Genomic DNA, 25,296 nt, shown 5'->3' on the forward strand with positions numbered 1-25,296 from the left:
TGTGCCAATTTTTTTTTTAATAAATGCATCTGAGAAGGACAGTAGTGGGGGCAGAGGGAAAATACAGGACTTATAAAATAAATGCAGATAAAAATATTCCACAGTTCAGGAAATGAGGCTTTGCTCAGAGACATTAAAAACCCTGCTTAAATGGCCACTGTATCAGTCTGCTCAGTCCATCATAACAAAACCCCATGGGTGGCTTAAACAATAGCAATTTATTTCTCACAATTCTAGAAGTGGAAGTTGAAGATTAAGGTCCTAGTTGATTCAGTTTCTGAGGTCAGCTCTCTTCCTGGCTTGTAGATACTCACCTTCTAGTTATGTCCTTGCATGGCCTTTCCTGGGGAGGGAGGTGTGTGTGCCCAGAGCTGGCTCTGGTGTCCCTTCCTCTTCTCATAAGGGAACCAGATATATTGGATTGGAGCTCCACCCTATGATTCCATTCACTTTGTCACTTCCCTCACAGGTTCTATCTCCAAATAGAGCAAAATGGGAGGTGAAGGCTTCAACATATAAATTTTGGAGGACATAAACATTGGGTCTGTAACAATCACCAATGCCCTAGCTCTTAACCATGAGGGAGGGCACTGTACTTGCCCATCAGCAGCAAGAGTTGAGACTGTCACAGTGCCAAATGGCTGTGCCTAAAGGTCTTACTTTCCACTGAATGCTTGTCTACAGCTGAGGCCATCTGCCCAGGGGAGCCCATAAGGTAACACAGGGCAGGAGAGGATCAGTATGACATCTGCAGATGCCTCACAAAATTAACCTGCACAAGAGGATGCAGCTGGAGAGGGGCAGGGATAAAATTCAGATTCAAGGAGTTTGGTTCTAGATTTTGTTCTCTAGCCTGGAGGGAGGTGGTGGGGGTAGGGGATGAATGGTTTGGGGGCTACGTAGAAAGAAAACTCGTGGATCTTATTTTGATAAAATTGAAAGGGGAACAGCTGGGCATGAAGAAGAACTCAGGGATAAGAATCAAGTTTTTGGGCAATTATACTTTAATGTACTACCTCTCTTGGACAACAGATTTTCATTTAATTGTTAGCTTAAAGAAAGATCAATAGGGAAATTCCATGTGAACTGTGAAAATCTATTGGGGAAATGTTAGGATGGTGTAAACTTTGTTGAATTTTGGTTGGAAAACATTTTTTTTTTTTTTTTAGGACTCTCCATACTGCTTTCCATAATGACTGCACTAGTTTACATTCTCACCAACAGTGTACAAAATTTTCCTTTCCTCCAGTTATCTCTGGACGACGACTTCTTCTTCTTCTTCTTCTTCTTCTTCTTCTTCTTCTTCTTCTTCTTCTTCTTCTTCTTATTTTGTTCCAGGGATTGACTCCAGAGGCACTTAACCATTGAACCATATCTCCATCCCTTTTTATTTTGAGACAGGGTCTTGCTAAGTTACTTAGGGCCTCAGAAAGACAAATAGTGCCAGACACAGAAAGACAAATAGTGCATGATTTATCTCATTTATCTGTGAAATCTCAAAAGAAAGTCAAACCCATAGAAACAGACAATAGCATGATGGTTATAAGGGACACGAGGGCTAGGTTTAAGGCACAAACCTGCAGTTATGTGGGATGAGTGTAGGGATACAATGTACAGCAAGAGGACTATCTTATTGTGTTGTAGATTAAAAATTTACAGAGAGAACAGATTTCAGGTGTTATTACTTAAAAAAAGGTAAAAATAGCTGGGCGTGGTGGTGCATGCCCAGTGGATCACTAAGCAACTCAGTGAGATCCTGTCTCAAAATAAAATACAACCAACGGGCTGAGGATGTGGCTCAGCAGTTTAGTGCCCCCAAGTTCAGTCCTTGGTGAACCCCCTCCAAAAAAATGGTCATAATAGGAGGTGAATATGGGATTTGAGAGTTATGTGAAATGGCTTACCTATAGCAATTATTTCACCGATACATTTCATGGATACATTTATCAAATCTTCATGCTGTACTCCTTAAATTTATACAGTTAAAAAAGGAAGAAAGAAGAGAGTAGATGAAAGAAGTTTGCTTCCTTTTCCTGTTTCTCTATTTTTACTGTGACTGAAAGAGGCAGAAATAAATACCACAGATAGTGTTGATGTGGCTCAGGCTCCCTGGAGAAGAGCCGAGGTGAGCAGGCAGCAATCCTGGCACCAGCTGGGGGTGACAAGACGGCTGAGGGTTCTACTGTCCACCATGGACAGAAGTACAGATGTTTTTTTAAAAGGCCTCTCTAATGAAGGATATATTCTCCTATAAAGGAACAACCCCCATTCTCATTTGAGATAGAAATGGGCATCTCAGACTTCACTGTTTACAAAGCACTTTTCTCAATGAAACTCAGTGGCATGGTAGGTCTCTGAACTGGCTGCCTAGGGGCTGAGACCAGGTGAGATCAATGCATGTCCTGTTCTCTCAATAAAAGCTGCTGTAGACAAAAGGAAGGGCTCATGTACTACAAGGAGCCCCCTCCCCCCCACCTTAAAGATGTATGGATGGAGGGTCCAGCAGCCAAGAAGAAAAGGGTGCCTGTGAGTCCTGTAAGAACTTGTCACTGGTGATGAAAAGAGTCAGAATTTCCTCACTGCTCAGAATGGAGGACTCAATGGAATGCTGATGGCAATTTCATCCTCTCTCTTCATTTTACAGGAGAGAAAGCTGAGCCTCAGAGAAAAGCTGTGGCCTCTCAAAGGTGACCAACTGTTGAATCTGAAGGGCAGCCAAAGGCACTTGCTGTGTGTATGATGGATAGCTCTATTTGGAGGTGGATGCTAAAATACCAATGCTACCTTTCACTCTTACACAATTTGTATAATTTATGAAATACTTTTATTTACATGACAGAAAATAAATACATAAAAATATAATTGTTTAAATGGACAGTATGAGTTTTGTAGGATATGAGTAGGATCTGGGTCAGAGTGATAGCAATAGTTTTAAAAGACCAAATTTACACTCAGGAAAATTTCCAAGTTTTCTATCCAGAAGTACATAGTGCATGGTAACAGGTGGGTTTTGCAGACAACTTTGATTATAGCATGGATGTAACAGGAATATTTATGAAACTTATCTTTTTCCTTTGAAATTAGCCCAGTTATTCTAATTCACATTTCACCCAAGGAATGGATAATCAGGCCTGAGGAAACACAGCTCTGGCTAAGATCAGAACATTGTTCAGGAGGAAGCAATAATATCCACAACAGGCAGTGGAGTGGGTGGAGTAGCTACAATTCTAAGAACACTCTGCTTTTCCCATTGTTGTTTTGACCATTATGTTCTTGCTGTGATATTTTTCTGCTGTTTTGCCCGGTTCTCAATAAACATCTAGCAAAGAGAACTTTCCCTGGAAAGCATAACTGGCCAGGTCAGTCTCCCCGTCTCTTCCTTGATTTGATTTAGCACTCTCAGTTGCCTTAATGGAAATATCCAGCTTTATACATATTTACTTCACATAAATATGTCATGTTCATAAATTATATACTGGATCCAAAGTACTATTATTCATTACAACAATGATTATTTGGAAAAAATCCCCTTCTCCTTGCAGGATTTCAACTCATGAGATTAAAAAGTGTGCACTTCACATTCCTCCCTCACACCTCTTATTTGCAGAAAATTGGAGAAATAACAGAAGGAATAAAAACAGCCACTTTTATCAGGCATATCTCCAAGTTTTTTGAATATTAACTTGTTTTGTTGGCATGGCTGGATTATAGGTCAGCAGAACCATCCCCAAATTCCTAATAAGGAAACACTTTTTTAAAAAAAAAAAATTTGTAATGTTCTGCCAGAGTTAATCAGAAAAGGAGTAAAAATTTGTGGCTCTTCTCAATTTTGAACCCTGCCTTGACCCAAGGATGCCAGGATTTAGGGCATGCTCATTTTAAGTTAAGCACTAGGCTAAATACCCATGTCTCATGGATTGCCTCCTCAACAACCTGTCAGGTAAGTTGTATTATTATATTTCTGAATGAGGAGATTTAAGCTCAGACAGATGATGACACTTTCTAAGGCTATAGATCTAGTGCTTAGTTAAGTAGAAATTTCAACTAAGGCCAAGAAATGGTCACCATTATTCCTGAGGTAGGTCAACATCTGAACTTAAACCAAACAGTCCCACAGGCTATGAGTAACACAGAACAAAGTGAACTCAGTAACACTTCACTATCAGAATGTTATCGTTGATAAGCAAACTCTAGCCTGTGGGCCATAGAGAAGGCAACATGTTCACACACCTGTCTTTGGCCTCTTTCCTGAGGCAATAGGAGAGGTGAGTACAGTAGTTGTAAAAGGGACTCTATGGCCCACAAAGCCTAAAATATATTTACTACCTAGCTCTTAAGAAGAATTTGTCAGTATCTGGTGGTTTTGTTCTTTGCCCTTGGAAAGCTGTGAATTTCTCTGGCACAGTAGTTCAGAAAAGAACTGAGAGAAAGGTGCTTCCTACGGAGTGGGAGAAAAATGTAGGCTGTAAGTGTTTATCAATGGCCAGTGGGTCACTGAAGCAGTTCGAGAGTGCAATTCAGAGACCCTGAAGCGCTTGCAAAAGAAAATATGCTTGTCTCCATCTTTCCAGGTATTGTGAGGATAGGGCTTAATCTAATCGAATTATGTTACCATGGTATCATTTAGTCCACACAAATCTAAGGTTCTGGGCTATTACTAGGCCCTATTGGAGGAGGAAAGGACACAGAACAGTTTCTTGTTACAAAATTAAAGAAAAAATACCTTCCAGCTGCAATTATGGGTGTGTTTATACTGGACCTCACTTAGGTTAGAAAACAAGAGTTCTAAAAAAATGGTGTGGCAGCTTATGCTCCCTTGGCTTTTAGACCAGATGTGAGTTCAAACCCTGGCTCCTCTGAACAGCTACTTCAGCACAGACTACAACTTATCCTGTCCAAGCCTCTCATGAGCCACAAGTGCTTGGTTCTTTCTGTCTTGTGTGTGTAAGATTCTTGCCAACAGGAGAATAAAGCTGTGAGGGGATGCGGCATTTGTATCTCCTAAAAATACATCACACAGTGGGATCATTTATGTGAGAGGAAGCCTCAGCTGGAAGGCTGGAGCTTGGCCAGCATTTGTGTTTTCTCTAACACAAAGGTCTGTCTTAGGATATTCTGTAAAGACTTTTGAGAATATTGCCAAGCAAAACCATCTCATAATTAGAGGCCTCAGCCAGACCATATGTCCTAGGAATGCTTGATGGGTTTATCATGTGGAACTGAGGAGGAACAGAAGCAGAACCTCTGCTGAGGACATTGCTGTGTCTGGAACCATCACAACTGTTTCTTAATCCAGCCAGCCCTTGGGTGTGGCCACAGTGGCTACTTTAGTTTTTCTTTATCCTTTAATGCTCAGCTCAGACCTATAGTAGAAAGATCTTTGAAGGCCTAAGTGAGTCTTGGTCACTCCCTGCACTTACAGAGGGCTCTGTGTCTAACATTACATTAGATTGAAATATGTTCCCATGCCTGACTCCATGTAGACTTCCAGCTCTTCTATGGACAACCCCCCTCCATATCTTAGAACACAGCCAGAATAAGAATCTGAAAACCTTACACAGTGTTTACCACATGCTAGACACTGTCTTATGCATGTTTCGCTGATTATTTTATTCTCATGCCGTATCCTGGAGACAAATACTATTATCCTAAATTTTATAATGAAGAAGCTAAGGCACAGAGTAGTTAAATAACTTGCCTCAACTCATATAGCCATAAAATGGCAAAGCTTGGTGCCTAGCCAGAATGTCTAACTCCAGACCCCCAAGTCAACCCCTGACCCTATCCTGATGCACATGTTACCAGCAAATGTTCACTCATCTGATCTGAATATTATTCTCACAGATGAATCCACATATACATCTGGACTTGAAGGACAGAGAATAATTTTAAAGTCTCAGATTCTTAATAGGCTTCTCAGGACTTACATAAAAGGCAAATCTCTCAAAAAAAAAAAAAAAGAGAGAGAAGAAGAAGAAATCAATAGCTTTAATTTATACATGACACAAAATTCCATTTGACCACCAAAGCCCCCTGCAGAACCAAAGTCCCTTTAAGTATAAACATGGAATGGTTCTGTTTTAGTAATCAACTGTTCACTTCCTATGTACTTCCACCTAAAAGAACAGAAGCTTCTGGATGCAAAGTCAATGTACTTTTTGTTCTTCTTTTCTTAAATTGCTGGTGTCAGTCGTACGGATTCTGAGCACTAACTTACTGTCCTTAAAATAAACTACTGCCGGTGAAAGCCATCCCCAAAGCTGTTCTGCTTAAGCAATAAACATCACCAGAAGACACAACCACAGTTCATTTCTTTACCCAGGCACAGGCTTAACACAGGGCAGAACCGTTGCAGTTTCTCATGAAAGCACTGACTATTGAAAGTGAAAGAAACAAAACTAAGCAACAGACACCAGAAGGAAGTTTTATTACTGAGCTTCAATAGCCCTGTGTTTTCAGAATGACTGGGAAGGAATCTACTGTGTTCTGCAAGAACTGGGTTGAATGTGGAGGGTTATGACAGAGGCTGAGCAGACTCTGTAGTCATTCTGTCATTCTGTGGCCTTAGCACGCGTGAGGCCCTGGGTTTGATGCCCAGCACAGCAAAAAGCAAAAGAATACAAAAAGAACTTTACATTGCAACAATTCCCTCAAGTGCCCACTGAAATAATGATGACAATGATATAGGAATAATAAGATAATCAGACATGCATGCCAAACTAATTATTTAAAAAACTTAAGTGGCCATGTAGTAAAATCAGATGCATTATTTAAAAATAGTAGAGGAGTATAGTCAACTTTAGTTCTATTTATTCATTTCTTGTTCCCTTCTCATATCATTTGGACTTCCTGCTGGAAACGTTCCTCTTGCTTGGCTTTGTGAAGTCCTTGTGGAAACCCAAGGAGCTCTGCCTGCCCTAATTTCACCATCGAAGTCAAAAGAAGCTTCTTTGGCCAGGTCCGTCATCTTAGCACACTGGCAGGCACTGCAGAACTAAGGTCAAGCTCAATCAAGAGGACTTTTTTCCCTAGGATTCTGATGTGAAGCTAGAATAAGTTTACCTTCATTCCCATTACTGAAAGGACACAGAAAGGACTGTCTGGGTCCCAGTTTCCTGTTTGTGACAGGTCAGGTTCTTGACATTCCTCTTAATTCTGTGTGTTTTCCTATGTTCTTCCAAAAGTCTCTCCTTTTCTTGAGTGATCTCAACTCTTTTGGTCATTTGTTTTCCACCAAAAAAGTGCCAGGTACCAGCTGAATGAACAGGGAACTGAGGGAACCATGCTGATTACATTGGCCAACTGGGTTATATAAGTGAGGACAGAAGGAGAAGAAAACACAGGTTGAAGGTCCCTGGGAGACAGGTAAATACTGTGTGGCAGGTGTGACAGTAGTAAGAGAGCCAGATACTGGTCACCAGGGCTGTGGCACAAGTGAGACAGACTAGGCCCCAGAGACACAGCATGATGAGTGAGTGACAGTCCCAAAGAATGTTATATTTCCTGACAGGTTCAGGGCTGTGGATTGACATTGGTATATTCTGAAACAGCTTCCATGCCACAGAAAACACTATCTGGAGATGAAAGAGTCTTTCACTTCCTTGTTCAAAATCAATGCTCAAAATAAAACAATTAGATTACAGATCACAAGGCATTTAGAACATTCTAAAGAAGTACACATATAGCCATCTCTCTTGCTGCGTGCTCACCTTTTCCAATAACTTGACTGAACGAGAAAACTAGGCTTACCAGTTTCATTTTGTTTACAGCTGATTTTACAGCTCAACTCATCATTAGGACTCTTTCCATTTGAATTCACAGACTCAAAAAACCTTCCATGAGCCTTGCTTTCATAAATTCACTTAGAATGAGCTCATGTTGAATTGTATATAATATAATTTAAAAAAAAACCCTAAAGTTAAAACTTAAAATAAAATATATCTTCCATTAGTAAAGTTTTAAAGTGTCAGGTGCAGTGGAGCATGCTTGTAATCCCAGCGGCTGGGGAGGCTGAGGCAGGAGGATCACAAGTTCAAAGCCAGCCTAAGGCACTATGCAAGTCAGTGAGACTCTGTCTCTAAATAAAATACAAAATAGGGCTGGGGATGTGACTCAGTGGTCGAGTGTCCCTGAGTTCAATCCCCAGCACAAAAAAAAAAATAAAAATTTTTTTTTTTACTAAATTTTCTAGATTAATCAACACCACCAACACCCATGCTATCTCATTTGCCGGTGCAAATTTGTAAGTGAACAAATAAATGGGAAAAAGTACACATTTACCTGTCTAATCATACCTGAATAAGGACTCTCTTGACAGCCAAATTTCATTCTGTTTCACAGTTTTCCAAGAGAACAGCAACAGCAGCAACACTGTGGACACAATCAGGGTGGTGGCCCCACATCGATTTAGCCAAGTGCAGAGCTTGCTCAACCCATGCACAAAAAGGATGCAGTAGCCCATGCTGGAAAACAGGGTGGAAGGAAACAGGGTTACTTTGGGGGATGCAGCAGATTCCCCCTGAGCATTCTATCCCATGTAACTAGCTTTCAACTAAAGCTCATTCTGTGCCAGAGAAAATACAAAGTCCCTTGTCTTGAACAACATTTTCCTGTTAGTTTTCTAAAGCTAACGCTTTGGTTTTAGTGTGGTACAAGTTCATGTTGTAGGCTCATGAAGAACAAGTTATATTGATGGGATTTTCTTGCTGATTCTGATCCAGATTTCCCAACAGGCACAAAGAATTCACATGTTATTTGAATGGGACTTTGGCACAATATTGTATCTCCAAAAGTCTTTTGCCTTGTAGAACATGGTCTCTCACACTAACAATGCACCCAGGGACTTTTCCAGCCTGCTAGTTAGACTCAGAACATAAACTTAGTTTGTACCCATTATTGCTGTGTGCATTTTAGTTGAAATGTGCTTCTTTTCAAAGATGATGACTAGTGGCTATTACAGAACATCTTAAGTCATAAAGAAGAATAAAATTATGGTATCTTCCAGTAAATGGATTGAACTGGAGACTGTCATGCTAAGTGAAATAAACCAGTCTCCAAAAGTCAAAGGACAAAACTCTTTTCTAATATGAGAAAGCTAATCTCAAATAAGGGGGCAGGGGTATAAAAAATAAATAAATAGAGAGAAAGAAAGGGGGAAAAAAACAGGAGAGGAAATTTCGTAAAAAATAGAGAAAATGCCAGGCACGGTGGCACATGCCTATAATTCCAATGGCTTCAGAGGCTGAGGCCCTAAGTAACTCAGCGAGACCTTGTCTCTAAATAAAATATAAAAAAAAGGACTGGGGATGCAGATCAGTGGTTAAATGCCCCTGGGTTCAATCCCCAGTATCGAAACAAAACAACGAAAAATAGTCATAAATAAATAAACAAAAAAAGATCAGTGGAGTAGATGTAAGGGATTGAGGGGGAGGTGGGAAGAAAGAGGGATAGGAAAAGAGAAGAACAGTGGAATGGATCTGACTGAACTTTGATACATACATACATGACTATACCACAGTGAGTCCCAACATCAAGTATAACCACAAAACACTAATTAAAAAAATAAACTATAATGAAATTGCAGAAAGTTCAGTAGAGTAGCCAGCTAGTGACTCAGAAGGCTAAGGCAGGAGGATCTCAAGTTCAACCAGCTTCAGCAACTTAGTGAGGTCCTCAGGAACTTAGGAAGACCCTGTCTCAAAATAAAAAAAAAAAATAAAAAGAGCTGGGGTGTGGCTCAGGGGTTAAACACCCCTGAGTTCAACCCCCGGTACCAAAAAACAAAAACAAATCAGTAGTGCTGGGAAATGAATTAAAGTAAATCACATTCATACTTTTGTGATTATATCAAAATTATTCCTAATGTTACATATAGCTAAAAAGGACCAACTTAAAAAGAATAAAACAATTTTTTTTTTTATTGGCACCGGGAATTGAACTCAGGGGCACTTGGCCACTGAGCACATTCCCATCCCTATTTTGTATCCTTTTTTTTTTTTTTTTTTAAGAGACAGGGTCTCACTGAGTTGCTTGGCACCTTGCTTTTGCTGAGGCTGGCTTTGAACCCGTGTTCCTCCTGCCTCAGCCTCCTGAGCCATGGGAATTATAAGTGTGCATCATGAATGAAGCAATCTTGCATAAAGAAACCCTACATTAGAAACTAATACCACCAGAAGCCCAAAATAAATATAGTCCATATATTTGTTCAATTATTTTTTCATTTTTTTCTTTTATGTGACTTCCAATATTCTAGGCACTAAAAACACAATGAAGAATAAAACATAAATAACTCTAGTCTGTGAATGTGGTTGGTCTTCTAAAGGGAAACAACAAAATAGTCTATTCATAAACACATATTCTTTGAAAACACATCTCTCTTCCTTCTTTTCTCCTTTCCAAATATGCTTTGGTATCAAAAGTAGAAAAGTGGAGCGGGTACTGAGGTCTCTCACCTGGAGACCTTGAAGTCAAGTTAGAGCTCCATTTCCTCACTTCAAGTCCTGCAGTCAGTTGATCCAGCTCCCTAAAGTTTTAGGGTTCACTCTTTGGCCAACAGGAGTCCCTGAAGATGATGACTTGAGCTAAGGAGGCCCATGTCCACCATCCCCACACAAGCCCTAGACTTGATTGCCGCAAGTATAAAACAACCCCAAAATACAAATCCCCAAAACTTCTTACTGCTTTCACAACTCCTATGTTTAGCCTTAACAGTGGGAAGCTTTTCTACAAATCTTTTGTTGCTGCACAACTGAGCACACTAGTGTTAACTTGCCTGACCACAAATGGTTGCTCAACTTCATAAGGTTGCTGGCCTCCTGTTCCTGCAGTCAGATCCCCCCAAGATAAGCAGGATGCTTCTAGGGCCATATGAAGGTCCTCTGGGCTCCATTTGGTCATTTATCAGATAGTTAACACACAGCTACTAAATGGCAAATAGTATTACAGGCATCAAGGACTATCAGGGAACAAGACTATAATCTTTATCCTTATGGAATGCACATGGGTGGGGAGAAATAGTTAATAAATAGGCAAATAAATATAGAACATGCACAAAATTATATGTTACATGGATAAAAAATTAAGCAGGGAAGAGCTTGAGATTTTAATATAGGTGGTCAAAGAAAGCCTCACAGACTTTAGAGCAAAAGAACTGAAACTCAAGGAAAGTGTGCCACACAGATACCTGCATCTCCAACATCAGCTCTCTTCCCATTTTTGCTTATGTTAGGCGACATGGCTAAGAGCCAACATTTATAGAATCAATCTTTTTTTTTTTTCTTTTTTTGGTACTGAGGACCTCTGAGCCACGTCCCCAGCCCTTTCATTTTTTATATTGAGACAGGGTCTTGCTGAGTTTCTGAGGGCCTCGCTAAGTTGCTGAGGCTGGCTTTGAACTTGCCATCCTCCTGCCTCCACCTCCTGAGACACTGGGATGGAATCAATCTTTACATATACCAAGTATTTTTTCTTTTCTTTTTTTTTTTAAAGAGAGAGAGAGAGAGAGAGAGAGAGAGAGAGAGAGAGAGAGAGAGAATTTTTTAATATTTATTTTTTAGTTTTTGGCGTACACAACATCTTTGTTTGTATGTGGTGCTGAGGATTGAACCCGGGCTGCACGCGTGCCAGGCGAGTGCGCTACCGCTTGAGCCACATCCCCAGCCCCCAAGTATTTTCTATATTTAATTTCAGTACCCCTTCACAACTCTATTGATCACATTATTAACCTGAGAACCCTGTGAAGAAGAGAAAGGTTAACTTGCTACATTTGGTCATATATCTAGTAAATGGCAGAGCAAAAATACAAACCCAGATTTCAGATTCCAGGGCCACACCCTATCTGCTGTCCTACAACAGGGATTGTGACTTGACAACCTGATTCCTGTATTCCTCACAGCTTATCAGAGACTATTTTCCTCCTACCCACTCCATTCAGGGCATCGTCGTTGACTGCTTTCTTGTGGGAATTGGAGCTGCCATCTAAAGAAACAGGAGGGAAGGAGGTGGTTGGAATTCCAACAATCCACAGTAATGGCCACAAAGTGGCAGAAAACGACAGATACAATTAGCTATCTTATATGTTCACATGTTTACTGAGCACGTTCTACATGCCAAACACCATGCTCAGTACTTTTATGGGACTTTTTACAAATCTGTAGGGCCTGGGGCAAGACCAGTGCTTTACAGATACGACCTCAATTAAACATTTTATCCCCAGTATCCTCCATTTCATACTTGAGGAAACTAAAGTTTAGAAGAGTTAAAAACTCACCCACAGCTCCAAGTGCTAGTGATGAACCAGACCTGACCACTTAAACATTATGCTGTTATCTAGAGGTTGGTAAACTCATTTTGGAAAGGGCCAGGTTGTAAGTATTTCAGGCTTTTTAGGAGTTGGATCTCACAAAACAATATCCCAGAGTTTGGGGTTCTCACAGGCTGAACTAAAAGAAGCAGCTTCAAGATCTCTCTAATCTTTCCATCTCCCTGTTTCTCAATCCTCTTTCCTGAAACGCAGGGAAGGCCTTTCTCTGAAGTTCCCTTATCTATATAAAGACTGACCCAACAAAGAGGAACATGAGTGCCTTTCATCCTCTTACAAAAATGTCATTAATGGAGGAAGATGAAACCCATAGCACAGAGGGAGAGACTGAAGATTGAATAGTACATGTAGAGCCCAGAGAGCTTTGTCCCAGGCCACTGCCAGTCCTTAGGCCCACTCAGCTCCCCGAACAATCACTGAATGCCCTCTACAACTGCTACCTGCCCCACTTCTCTCTCTCCTATGATGAGAAAATCTAAGCTTCAGCCATCTGTCCTTCTCTGAGCTTCGGATCACATGTGGCTCCTACATACATGTACACATCAATAAATTCATATGCCTTTTCTCCTGTTAACCTATTGTCAGTTCATTTCAGCAGACTTCCATATTCAGACCTGCAGAGGGGAAGCTCCTTTCACTCTCATGCAGGCCGTGAAACTTTTGTCATTTATGATCTACTTTGTAGTGGGAAAGCAGCCATCACACCACAAAAACGAATGATGTTTCAATAAATCACTTATAGAAACAGACAGTCGGTCAGTTTGACTCATGGGCCATTCAGTTGGTTGACCCCGCTTGACCAAATGAAGGTGAGCCCATTCCTCTCCATTTGGCATGGGCATCTGTATCAAGTAACATGGTCTTTTTTCCCAAAAGTCCTTGCATTGACACATGGTTTAAAGAAATGTTAAACCATAGAAAATAATTTCTATTTAGCTTTGTAAATTCCTTAGAGAGTATCACATTCTTAAAAACCTGACACAAATATCACAGAAATCAAGATGCTTCTCTATTATGGGGATCCATCTTTCAACATCTGCTCTAATGCAGTTCTTAGCAGCAGGGGAGAAAAACACTCTCTATATGACTAGGGGCAGGACAAGGCTTCATGTTGAAGTGGAAAATCAAGCAAAAGAGAAACTGCATGCTTTTATGGCTTCCAGGGAGATAAAACAGTCTAACTTGCTCTGGTTAGTTGGGTTAAGGAAATTGGGCTAAGGACAGTGCAGAGTCAGTGCAAACCACTAAGACTGGACAAAATCACAATTGGGAGAACCCAAAGCCATAGGTTTAGCTCAGTACAAAAATGCATTTTGAGAAGCGCCATGGCTCCCCCTGCCTCCACCCTTCCACAAACACCATCTGCATTCACAGGACAGGGGCATCTCCGATTTGAACATGATTTTGTCAACAAATCGCTCTGTGTGCAGCATGTAGGTAACTGAAGACACCTGCCTTGTGTTTCTTCCTTAGACTTTTATGATGTACATTCAAAGAAAACTTAATAAGAATTGCAAACCAATAATATCTGTTCTTTTTCACTGGAAGAACAAATGTTTTAAATCTTCTATTTAAGAACTTTGTTGGCAGCTCACCACTGTCTTACATAGTATGTATGTACCTTACCTGGAAGCTTTCAGATGACAAAAGAACACTTCCCATTTATACCAAACTGAAAAGATGACACCTTTCTACCTCTGGCCCAAGCCTTTTATGTTTGCTACAGCTTCACTTTGCGTTTAATTACCCGCAATCAAGACTCATTTGTTACTAAGGAGAGCTGAAATTCTACCTTTTAATTTGTCAACAGGCTTAAATAACCCATGGCGAGTATCTACTGCCCTCGGCCAGCACAGGCAGCTAAACTAGAGGTCACGGGAGTGAATTTCCTAAGGCATCAAATAAAACACAGACACACAATTTACCTTTAAATTCAAGCCCCGGGACAGCTCCTCTGCCCTCGGCCTCAAGCTCCCCCAAATGGGAGAGCGAGGAATATCATGAGAGGCTGGTGAGAGAGTGAGCACATTTTGGAATGGTCCTTTATTGGGGGGACTCTGGTTCTTAGAAATTTCCATCCAAAAAGGTCAAGAGGGGCAGGGTTACAAGGACAGATAAGGTAAATTGATCCTTGGGGATGTAAGAAGGCACGCCCACGCATGAAGACACATTTGGCTGCATTTTTACTACTCTCAAGATGGGGCTACCGTCTACAGCCCTTAAAAGTAGCCAGATCATTGGGAATGACCAAGAGTGCCTCAAACCAATCAGAAGAGGAAAATGCTGCTCACATGACATGGCAGCCTTCCACAAGTATCTCTAAATAAAATGAATACACTAAAACAGACACAATCTTATCATTTTATTTTTAAAAAATGTTCTGGGAATCTGAATGAACCCTGTCACTAATTAGTTTCATTTGAATCTCCACCTTGCAAATTATCTGAAGGCTAAGATGTTATTCCCGTCTTACGGATACTGATCTGAAATAGTTAAACAGTAAAAAATGAGGGACAGGGCTGACAGCAGGTACTTGTGACAACATAGGAAATACCAGAAAATCAACAGAGACTCCTCAGAGCAAGCTGAACATGGAAGCTGCCCGCTGCTAGGAGCCAAGACTCATTAGTGTCCCCATTTGTAAGGTCCTTGCTTAGCATCTGGATGGCCATCTTAAGTGACAGCAAGAAAAATTTCGATTTTCCACCCAAGGGCATTTCTGAGAAAGGCTCACCATTCCCTCATATCTACCCAACACTTCACCTCTGGCATTCTTTCCTGCCCAAGGGCATATCACCACTCCCTCATACCAACCCAAGCCTTAACCACCCCTGCCTCATAAAGGTCCCGAACCCCAAGCCTGAGTTGCCTCTCTCATCTATAGAGAGATGGCCTTTATTTGTCAGCTCTGACAAATAAACTCTGGTGTGTATCTCTGCCTGGTCTCCGTCTTTCATTTCTTGCTCGCCTGTCTCCGGGTTCCTCGCTTTCCTTTCAGCATTTCTGCCCTGTTCTTTCTCTATCATTTAATGGATGGAGACATTTTCCAGAAGATTGAACGTATCTGGAAGGAAGGGCTTTTTATTTTCCAAGAAAAGAATAGCCAAAGGCACCTTTGAGCACTTCCCTAGCTCCTGAGCTAGGTGCTGTGTTCTAGGATAGGTATGAAAAGCCTTTTTATGTATTGTTTTCCATGAATAGGTTTCTTTTGTTCTATATACTGGAAAAGAACAGAAGAAACCTGTATCTATGGAACACCTGGCGGGGAAACACCATTGCTTTGACCTTCTGAGAATCTGATTCTCTTTTACCTCTTTGAAAATGTGATGCTTCCTCTTAACCTGAGACCTCCACTGGTAAGTACGGCAGGGCTCTGGTGTAAGGAAAATCTTTGTTTCTGAATCATTTTGTCTCCTAGGCATCTAGCAGGGGACAGGGGCTGATTCATGAGAATAGACAAACCACTTCAGGTGAAGATGTCAGAAACTAACATGAAACAAAGGTTGACTAGGAAACCAACCAGACCAAGCTGGTCTTGAAAATAAGAGACCCATGATTATCACCAGGAGAACTGTCCCTTTGCAGGACCTGCTCCTTTCCCCTTGTTGGTGTTTTTAATCCAGGACTGGCTGGCTTCCCTTTCTGCTTGGATCACACAGTCTCAACTAAGTTTTCCAAATAGGCCTAAAAGGCCTTTGGCCAGGCACAGTGGCGTATGCCTGTAGTCCCAGTGACTCAAGGGGCTGAGGCAAGTTCCAGGCCAACCTTGGCAACTGAGTGTGGCGCAAAGTTACACAAACTTATAAAACGCTGGCCCTACTAAGAGCAAGACAATGGAGGTTTCCAAAAGAGTAAGGAGGATTTTGGAAGGTTATGATATTTACATAAGAATTTTTTGAATTTTCCTGTACAGAACCCAAAAATGAACAAAATAATTTCATCAATAACAAGGGATCTTGATGGGAGAGAGGCTGAAATGGTAACACTTATGTCTACTCACATGCTCCAGGCAAAGCCAGAGCTGACCATGTTGAACCTGTGGCATGTGACATCAGCAGTTGACTGTCTCTCTTCCATCTCCAAAGGCAACAGCCAAAACCTAACCCCCAACACCAGGATGCTACCCTGCTCAGCTAGCATTGTTCATTCCAGAGCTCCCTTTTGAATTGCTTCCTTGGAGCACATGAGGTTAGAAAACAAAGGAAGAAGGAGAAGGAAGTCAGGGGAAGGGGGAGGAGGATAGGCCTACAGCTATGTGACTTTGATTTCCTTTGACTTTGATTCACCCAATCTCCTTATTTGTAAAGGGTAGATTGAAATAATGAGTTGCAATTACCTAGCAGAGCTTACAACATTTTTCACATGTTATCCTGTTTAGTCTTGTCTGAATCTAAATTACACTGTCCAAATTTTACTTTCAAATCTTGGTTTCCAATACATTTGCTTTCCACCATGTAAGACTTAACAGACATAAACATTCCTCTTTTATAACTGAGTTTCACAAAATTAAGGCCATTATTCCAGTCCAGTAAATAACTGTTCGAACTTATCTACACCTCGTGCCCTAAGCTAAGAACAATTGATTGAGCACAACAGATTGGATAATTGATCTTCAGCCCACAAGTAGCTTGATCTCCTCTCTGATCACTTCATTCTGGCCACTGCTGTGGGCTCTCCATTCCCTCATAACAGAGCCCACACTAATGCCTTTCTGTGGTTTGCAATCTCTAGCACATTCAGTTAGGTCCCTCAGTAAAGCCTTCTTGCCACCCTTCCTGGTCATGACCTGCACATAGCACTTATCCTCAGATGCCTTGGTGACTTGACCCCCGCCTCCCTACTGGGTTCACCTTGGGTGCTTCCCTACTGGGTCACTGCCCTTGAGAGCATTGGACAAGGTCTCACTCCTAGATTCACACCCTCCTCTGAGTTCAGGTCTCAATGGGCTGACTAGAACAGTTCCTGCTGCAATATGGCAAGAGCAAAGAACAAACCCATTCAAGCCAAAATCTGTCCCTTTTTAGCTGATGGTATTCTGAAGTAAAACTGTAACCAACTTTCAAACCCCTAAGTAGGCTAATAAATCAGCAGGGAGCCTCTGACTGCTTGATGCGGGAGTTGTTTTCCAATGGGGGTTGGAGATAGAGGGAGGAATACATTGTGAGAGAGACTCAGGCTTCTTTTGAAATATACTGACAAACATGGGAGACGCCATGTTTTAAAAGGATTAGAATACTTCTCTAAGGTAAAAAGATTTCTTCTTTTCATTACTCAAATTTTGGATTTTCCCACTAATTTTCCACCAGTGGTATCAATAACCTTCATTTCTCCCTTTCTCTTCAGATCATATGGTGACCTGACTTTACGGTTTACCAGTGTACCTATACACAGCATTTCTCCTTTATGTTTCCTCATTCTTGTTAGGACAAAAGAACGTTTTTGTTTTAAGATAAACCATGATTGAAATTCATAAAAAAAAAAAAAATGGTTTCATAGCCAAAGCTAATGAATAATTCAGCAAATTTGGGAAATTTAGTGAACATTTACATTTTCTTACATCTATACACACATATTCTCAGAGGGCGGGTGTGCCTGACTTCATGACCATAAAATATTTAATCCACTTTCTAGGTTTTTAGTTAAGTGGCCCATTAATAAGCCCACCTTGCTTTGTCTGACCCACTAATGTACTGTACTATGAGAATGTTAAACAATGAATCTTAAAAGGTGAATCTCTGAATACCTAGCCTTGCCTAGTTCCGGGACTTTCTACCATTCTTGTGACCAGGTCTCCACAAAATCTAGTGATGTATTACCTGTGGCTCAACTTTGTCTCATCCTTACCAGTCATGGCCTTAGATCACAGTCTATGCACCACCCTGACTTCAAGCTCCTGCTGAGATACTAGGCTTCAGCCCACTTTATGAATCTCATTGGACTTCACATGGACAGGCAAACACCTAACTCAGACTCACGGCTGCCTTGTGTCCTGCTGGCTGCCTGTGCCATCATCTCGTGTAGAGCATGGGCTGGCGGTGCTCATGTGACTTTTCTAAGTGACAGGGCCCCCTTTCCTTCCAACACCCATTCCTCTTGCTGCTTGCCTACATGAATTTCTAAACTTCACCAGCTCCTGCTGCCCTGAAGGGCTCTCCATTCCCTCATAACAGAGCCCACACTAATGCCTTCCGAAGCTTTCTTACACCACTACCAGGCCCTGCAGAGAGCCTGACCTCATGGCACATGGACTTCCTCCCTTTCCTGCTTTACCCAGGGCGCTGTCTGCCCTCCCCCATTGGATCTCTCCTGGGGAATCTGAGCAGACACAGGCAGACACACCAGGATGTGTGAAAAGAAAAAAGAAAAAAAAAAAAGCAACCCACAAACAAAAAAATAGTACATAAGGCCTAAAAGGAGGGGGGATCAAGGTTTTTCATAGTTATCTGAGACGTAGGAAGCTTGAAATTTGCAGCTGTAAGGGAGCTTAAAGATCATGTAGTCAACCTCCTTATATCAGAGAAAACATTCAGCCTTTGTTTTTTGGGGATTGGCTGACTTCACTTAGCATTATCTTCTCCAGTGCCATCCATTTACCTGCAAATGCCATGGTTTTGTTCATTTTTAATGCTGAGTAAAACTCCATTTTACTGATGGACATCATTATACAAAGTACATGTATGAAGCCTTGAATTGGGTGTCAACATACTTTATATACAAACAGAGATACAAAAATTGTGGTATATATGTGTATTAAGAATTGTAATACAAAAACCAACAACAAAGTACATGTATAAAGGCATAAATTGGCATGAACATACTTTATATACAGAGATATGAAAAACTGTGCCCTATATGGGTAATAGGAATTATAATGCTTTCCATTGCTGTCGTGTAGTTAAAAAAATTAAAAAAATTTTAAAAAAAGATCATGTAGCACTGTGGATATAGCAGTTTGAGATTTCTAAAACCAGTAAATACTTCTAAAGAAGTGGGGTGGGTGGGAGAAGAGGGATGTCCAGAGGACTGTCTATGGCTCTGCTGACAAGGAGACTGAGGACACAGGAAGGATAAAAATCTCACAAATTTCTAACTTTATGAAAAACTCCTTTCTCCTTTCACTCCCCTCCCCAATTTAGCCTCAAACAGTGAAAACTATCAAGCAGCTTTAATCAGCATTTGGGAACTACAGAGCATTCGGGAACTATCCACCTGGTATCTTAGAAAACTAGTCGCCTCACCCATTCAATGACTCCCGAAACTGCTTGGCTGTGGATGGCACTGGGCTGCACTGATTCCCATTTCAACCTTCTTCCTCTGGGTTTGCTCAAGTGAGTTTCTGAGATTTCCCTGTGGATACTCTTATTTGGCCAAATTTAGATTCACTTCAAATAATCATGACCCTCGTCCAGCAGCTCTGAAGGAACATGTGTATAGATAAATGGATGTGGAAGGGCCAGACTATCAGATGACAGAGGTGGTGTAACTTCAGAGATCAACCTTCTCGTTTTCCCCTCTGCAAAACAGATACTGCAGTACTGTTTTAATAGCTACTTGTGTAAAATTTAAAAAATTTCACTTTGAGTTGATAGGTAAGATTTAAAGAGATTTCTCAAACTTAAAAATGAGTGAGGCTAAGGGCTGGGGCTATGGCTCAAGCGGTAGAGCGCTGGCATGCGTGCGGCCCGGGTTCGATCTTCAGCACCACATACAAATAAAGATGTTGTGTCCACCGAAAACTAAAAAATAAATATTAAAAAAAAAAATCTCTCTCTCTCTCAAAAAAAAAAAAAAAAAAAAAAAAAAANAAAAAATAAATATTAAAAAAAAAAATCTCTCTCTCTCTCAAAAAAAAAAAAAAAAAAAAAAAAAAGAGTGAGGCTCACCCTTCCTCCTTGTCTACTATGTCCATAAGCTCAGGGGATATACAATACAAATGGCATCCCTGTCTAAGAGTATGGGGCACTTTTTACTTTTTTCCCCTCAGATTCATGCCATCCAACTTCTTGTGTAGCCTCAGTAATTCTTGATTGTGTCTATCCCCAAATATTTTTCTACCTTCAATTCCTGTCTATTCCTTTCCCTTCTCTACTCATTGAAGTTTTCCTAAGGTAGCTAAGGAATTTGCTCTTTGGCACTGAAGTGAATAAATCATCCTGAATCTGGCATGTGGATGAATGTTCAATTATTTTATATAACTTTATTTGAGAGCTTTCATCAACTATTTCTGCTTCATCAAATTCCAGAAATTTCAGTCCTTTGGAGTCTTCTAGTGCAGTTTGTACAAAATACAGAAAAGATAGCCATAAAATTATATGCTTCTCTTGGGATCAGAATCAGAGAGCAAAATCTGTTTAAGAATGAATTCAACCTCCAACTCTCTTGCCTGTTCAAAAAGGGCATCCACAAAGTGGGCATTTATCACCAAAAGAAAATATTATTCCAATTTATTTTGATGGTAAAAACTCTGACCCTAAACACCAGGGAGTGCCAGGCAAATAGCTGGTTTCTGCCCTTTTTATCCACAGATTTCCAAGTGAAAATGAGAGGAGGATTATATTTTGGGTATTTTCTGGGTTAGGCTGGAGGAAGAAGAGAAGCCAGAAGATTTAAGGGGTTTGTTCCTAGTTAGGAATAAAGGTCGGGGGTGGAAGAGACTGTCAGTCTGACTCATACTAGACCCTTCTTGTAGAATGGCCACATCAGCCTCCTGGGACTGAGGGGATTTACCCAGCCTTCAGTAGGGCTGGATATGAGGACAGTCAGGTATGAGCACCTTAGGCCAGAGGCCAGGATTTGGCTTCATAATAACTTGAAACAAACATATAACGAGAGAAAATTCACCTTTTTTTCCTCTTTTTTCTCCCTGGTGCTAGGAATTAAACTGAGGGCCTCGCACATAGCAAGCACACACACTACCACCGAGCCACATCTCCATGCTGAGCTTTTGGTTCATATTCCTATTGTTGCCTAAAGTTTGTGAGCCAACACATAATTTCTGCATAAAGATGACCTGCATTTTCAGGGATGTCAGTGAGGACATCATATATATTTTCCTCAAAGAGCCTGGGTACTAATGACGTAGAAAGTGGCTGTTTCAAGACAAGGTCAACAACAGAAGGAGATTTGTGCAGAGAAGATTTCTAATTGTGTAAAAGGTTGAGGGCTGGGGGTACAGCTCAGTGGTACTTGCCTAGCATGCACAAGGCCCTGGATTTGATCCCCAGAACTAGGAAAAAAAAATAATAAGGAAAGAAGAAACAGTTTGGTTTAGGAGATATTCTGCATCATGGTCAAATTCTATCTTCAGGTTTATTAAATGAAGCAAGTATTATCCAGTGCTTTGACACCTCCAGGAGACCCACAGCATCCACCCCACTCTGCTTGGCCCTGGAGAGGACTTCAACTGTTCTATCCCCAATTATCTACTATTTTCCATTAAGACAGGGCAGCTGGTCACTGTTAGGTAAAATCTGTTTGTGAAAAAGTCTGTCATTTTTCAAGATAGCTCAATATTTACAAAATGGTTCTGGTGAAGTCATTAGAAACCCTGAAGCTACAGCAGTGTGTTCACATGGGCTTCAATTACTGACAATCTAGGCTACTTCACTTGCACAACACAATAGATAAAAAGGAATCCAGTGCCTAAGTAAAGACGCTCCCTTGCTAGTTTAGTTACAACAATGACGGTGGAAAGGTTGGGATTCCTTAGAGATGTGACATCCCATTGAAATATTCCTAGGCTTCCTCTCACCCCAAGTTTCCAAAATCCAGGTTACACTCTTAAACGTAGTCAGGACTGCAGACCCAGTGGAATGACCTGGGTCCCCCAGGATCATCCTTCAGAAACAGGAAAGCACCTCCACCTCCTTGATCACATGGCTTGGACATCTGCTGAGACTACACCACTGCAAGGGGCAGCAGTCACGATGGGCACCATAATGACGTGCCTGTGAATCCAGAAGTCACAGGGCAGCAAAGAGAAACCCTCAGAAATGACAACTTGGCAACAACGCTGCAACACATGGATGCAGGAACCTGGACAGAAAAGGACAGTCATCTTCTTAATGCAGACTAGCTTACTGAATTTGTTTTTGGATGCCTCTTCACTGAGTTTGCCAAATGAAGCAAATCCAAATTGGTTCCCAAAGGCAGGCACTTGCTCTTGGCTAAACTGATGCTTTCTTCATATGCAACAATTTTATTGTAACCCAAGTCACATTATTCCTAGGAAAAATGAGCATTTTATTTCTAGACAAATATATAGTACCACAGGAAGGGTCACTGAGACATGGCAAATGTGAAGAGCCTGAGCTGGCATGAGCTGGGTGGTGTGTGGAGGACATACCTGCCTGGGCAAGAGAAAGCCCTGACTTTAATGAAAACACCCCACAAACTACTGAGGGTGCTACTGTAGGCTTCCATAACATGAGAGCCTTCCTTCTCCCTTCACCAATGATCTCCTGGGTCTGGACTCAGAAAACAGTTCCTTGTACTTGTCATTCTCTGTCACTCAGAACCCCAAATTCCTGAAGATTCAGATCTCAGGATTCTTGGCAATACCAAGTCTCTATCGCTAAATGGAGTTGAGCTGAAATTGCTTTATTATGTTTCCATTTTCTTCTTTTTCTTTCTATCAAAATGAAATAAGGTCTGCAAGGTGAGACAAGAGTCAGGAGAGAATATTTGCATTCCAGCTCTGCTACTTACTAGCTGTATCACCTCGAGTGAGTTACTAACCCTCTCAAAGCTATTTCTGTAACATAATGATCATGGTATCGGCTTTTATCAACAACACTACTACTTAATATTCATTGGCCATGTACAATGTCAAACACTTCCTAAGTTCTGTATATGGTCATCTCATTTAATGATCACAGTATCCCATTGACTTGTGTGTTGCTATTATCCCTATTTTATATAATCAAGAATCTGAAGCTGGGAGAAATCACATTGATATTGAAGTAGGAATTTGAAGGCAGGCCCTATCACTTGATGGGGCAGGCAGTGAACCACTAGATATAGCATGAATTAATGGACATGATGACAACATCCTTAGCGTGGAGACTGAAATATGATAAAAGCTCAATAAATGCTTGAATACAATTAATGGTAAAATGGCATTAAAGAGCAGAATAATATTGTAAAGAATATTAAGTCTTATGAAATACTCCATTTTGTCAGTCAACAGTTAATGAACTCTTTCAAGGCAGATACTGCAATTACTTTTTTTTGTAGCCTCAGATCCTACTACATCATTTATGATAAAAAATACTCTATAAGCTCTGTTAAATGAAGAATGTGGAGGCATCAGTACTATAGAAAAAAGCTGACTAAAGATACTTTCACTTGACCTAAGCAAAAACATCACAGCTGGGCACATTGGCCCATGTCTGTAATCCCAGCTTCTGGGGAGGCCGAGGCAGGAAGATTACAAATTTGAGGCCACCCTCAGCAATTGAGGGAGATCCTGTCTTAAAACAAAATTTAAAAAGAGCTGGAGGTTTAGCTCAGTAGAAGAGTACTTGCCTACCATGAGCAAGGACCTGGGTTCAACCCTTAGTACCACGAAAGGGATTAAAAAAAATTTACACAGATTGATGTTGCCTTTTGCCCTTCTATAAATTAGTATGGCAACTTCTCAAAATCCTCTTAGCTATAAGTAACAAAAAATACAAAGAATTGTGCTGTATATTTGTCTGTATCAAATAATACGTATAAAGCAATAACTTCCTTTTCAAATTGTTCTGAGGACACCTAAAACAAAGTGAAGGCTACCCTTGGCCAAGCACTAGCCAAGTTTAAACATAATGCTGCATAAGCATAGACTTAGGAAAGCTATAGTTTTGGTTTAGGAGAATTGGAGATTATAAATCTCATTTCTAATTAAAAGTGTTTTAAAATTCCTAGTGAAATATCATAAACAAAAATAATGATTTTCTTAAGATATTTTGGATTATATTGCCTTTTAGAAAAATCCATTCTTATAGAACTTATAGAAGTTATTATTAAACTTTTATAAAAATGAACTATTCAAAAAGACAACATTGTAGACCAAAATACTAAATTTATGGAGTTTACTAAAATCTCAATTTTAGAAATGAGAAAATCTGGTACAGAAAAACATCATGTCTCGCTCAAGGTCACACAACTAACTGGTAAATGGCAAAACTAAGCCTATCTCCTGCTTCAGTGATATTTCTGGGCATCTGAAAAGAAAAGTGGTCTTGGAACAATGACATTTGATTGTTAAGAGAGCAGACCAGCTTCAGCACAGTTCACACATGCTCAGAGCTAAGTACATTATATATGCACACATATATGAATATCCTTTATAATTTTTAAATCACTTTTATTTCACACAAAGTTTTTCTTTTTTGGTACTTAGGATTGAACCCAGGGGTGCTCAACTACTGAGCCACATCCCCAGCTCTTTTTCATATTTTATTTATAGACAGGGTCTTGTTGAGTTGCTAAGTGCCTCACTAAGTTGCTGAGGCTGGCTTTGAACTAGCAATCCTCCTGCCTCAGCCTCCTAAGCCACTGGGATTACAAGCATGTGCCACCATGCCCAGCTTCATAGGGATTTTCTTGAGGATAAATTTTCTTGAGATTATTCCTACTTTTAAATTAAAGAAAAAAAGAGGGCAAGGAAGAAGATCATGAACATAATAATTTTATGCAAATCAACAAATATTTCTGAAAATTTATAATAATTATATTTAACAAAACATTTGGACAAGATGGTGTGGTAAGCAACTGCAGCTAATGTCCTAAATATACTGAAGTCAGTATTCCAGTTTAACTGTGAAGTTGTAATGGGCAGAGAATCACCAGGAACTAGAGTGAATGTCACCAGCATGGTCTCACCCAGCCTTCTGTGTGGCTGTCTGAAGGTATTAAAGTCTGAGCTGCTTGAGGACCTAACTCTCATCACTCCAAGGATGGTCTCTCTGTTGGTTGAGGAGGGCGGGAGGGCG

The 25,296-nt window shown here is 40.6% G+C and overlaps 1 protein-coding gene across 1 annotated transcript in view; it reads right to left on the reverse strand.

The window, feature by feature from the left end:
• Tmtc1 (transmembrane O-mannosyltransferase targeting cadherins 1) overlaps positions 1-25,296 on the reverse strand; it is a 269,839-nt gene that overhangs the window by 63,696 nt on the left and 180,847 nt on the right. Inside the window, exon 11 of the mRNA XM_048802437.1 lies at positions 8,295-8,462. Within this exon, the coding sequence (XP_048658394.1) occupies positions 8,295-8,462 (168 nt within the window). The remainder of the gene's footprint in view (positions 1-8,294; positions 8,463-25,296) is intronic.

The sequence above is a fragment of the Marmota marmota genome, unplaced genomic scaffold, assembly GCF_001458135.2.
Source record: "Marmota marmota marmota unplaced genomic scaffold, marMar, whole genome shotgun sequence".
NCBI classification, from domain to species: Eukaryota; Metazoa; Chordata; class Mammalia; order Rodentia; family Sciuridae; genus Marmota; species Marmota marmota.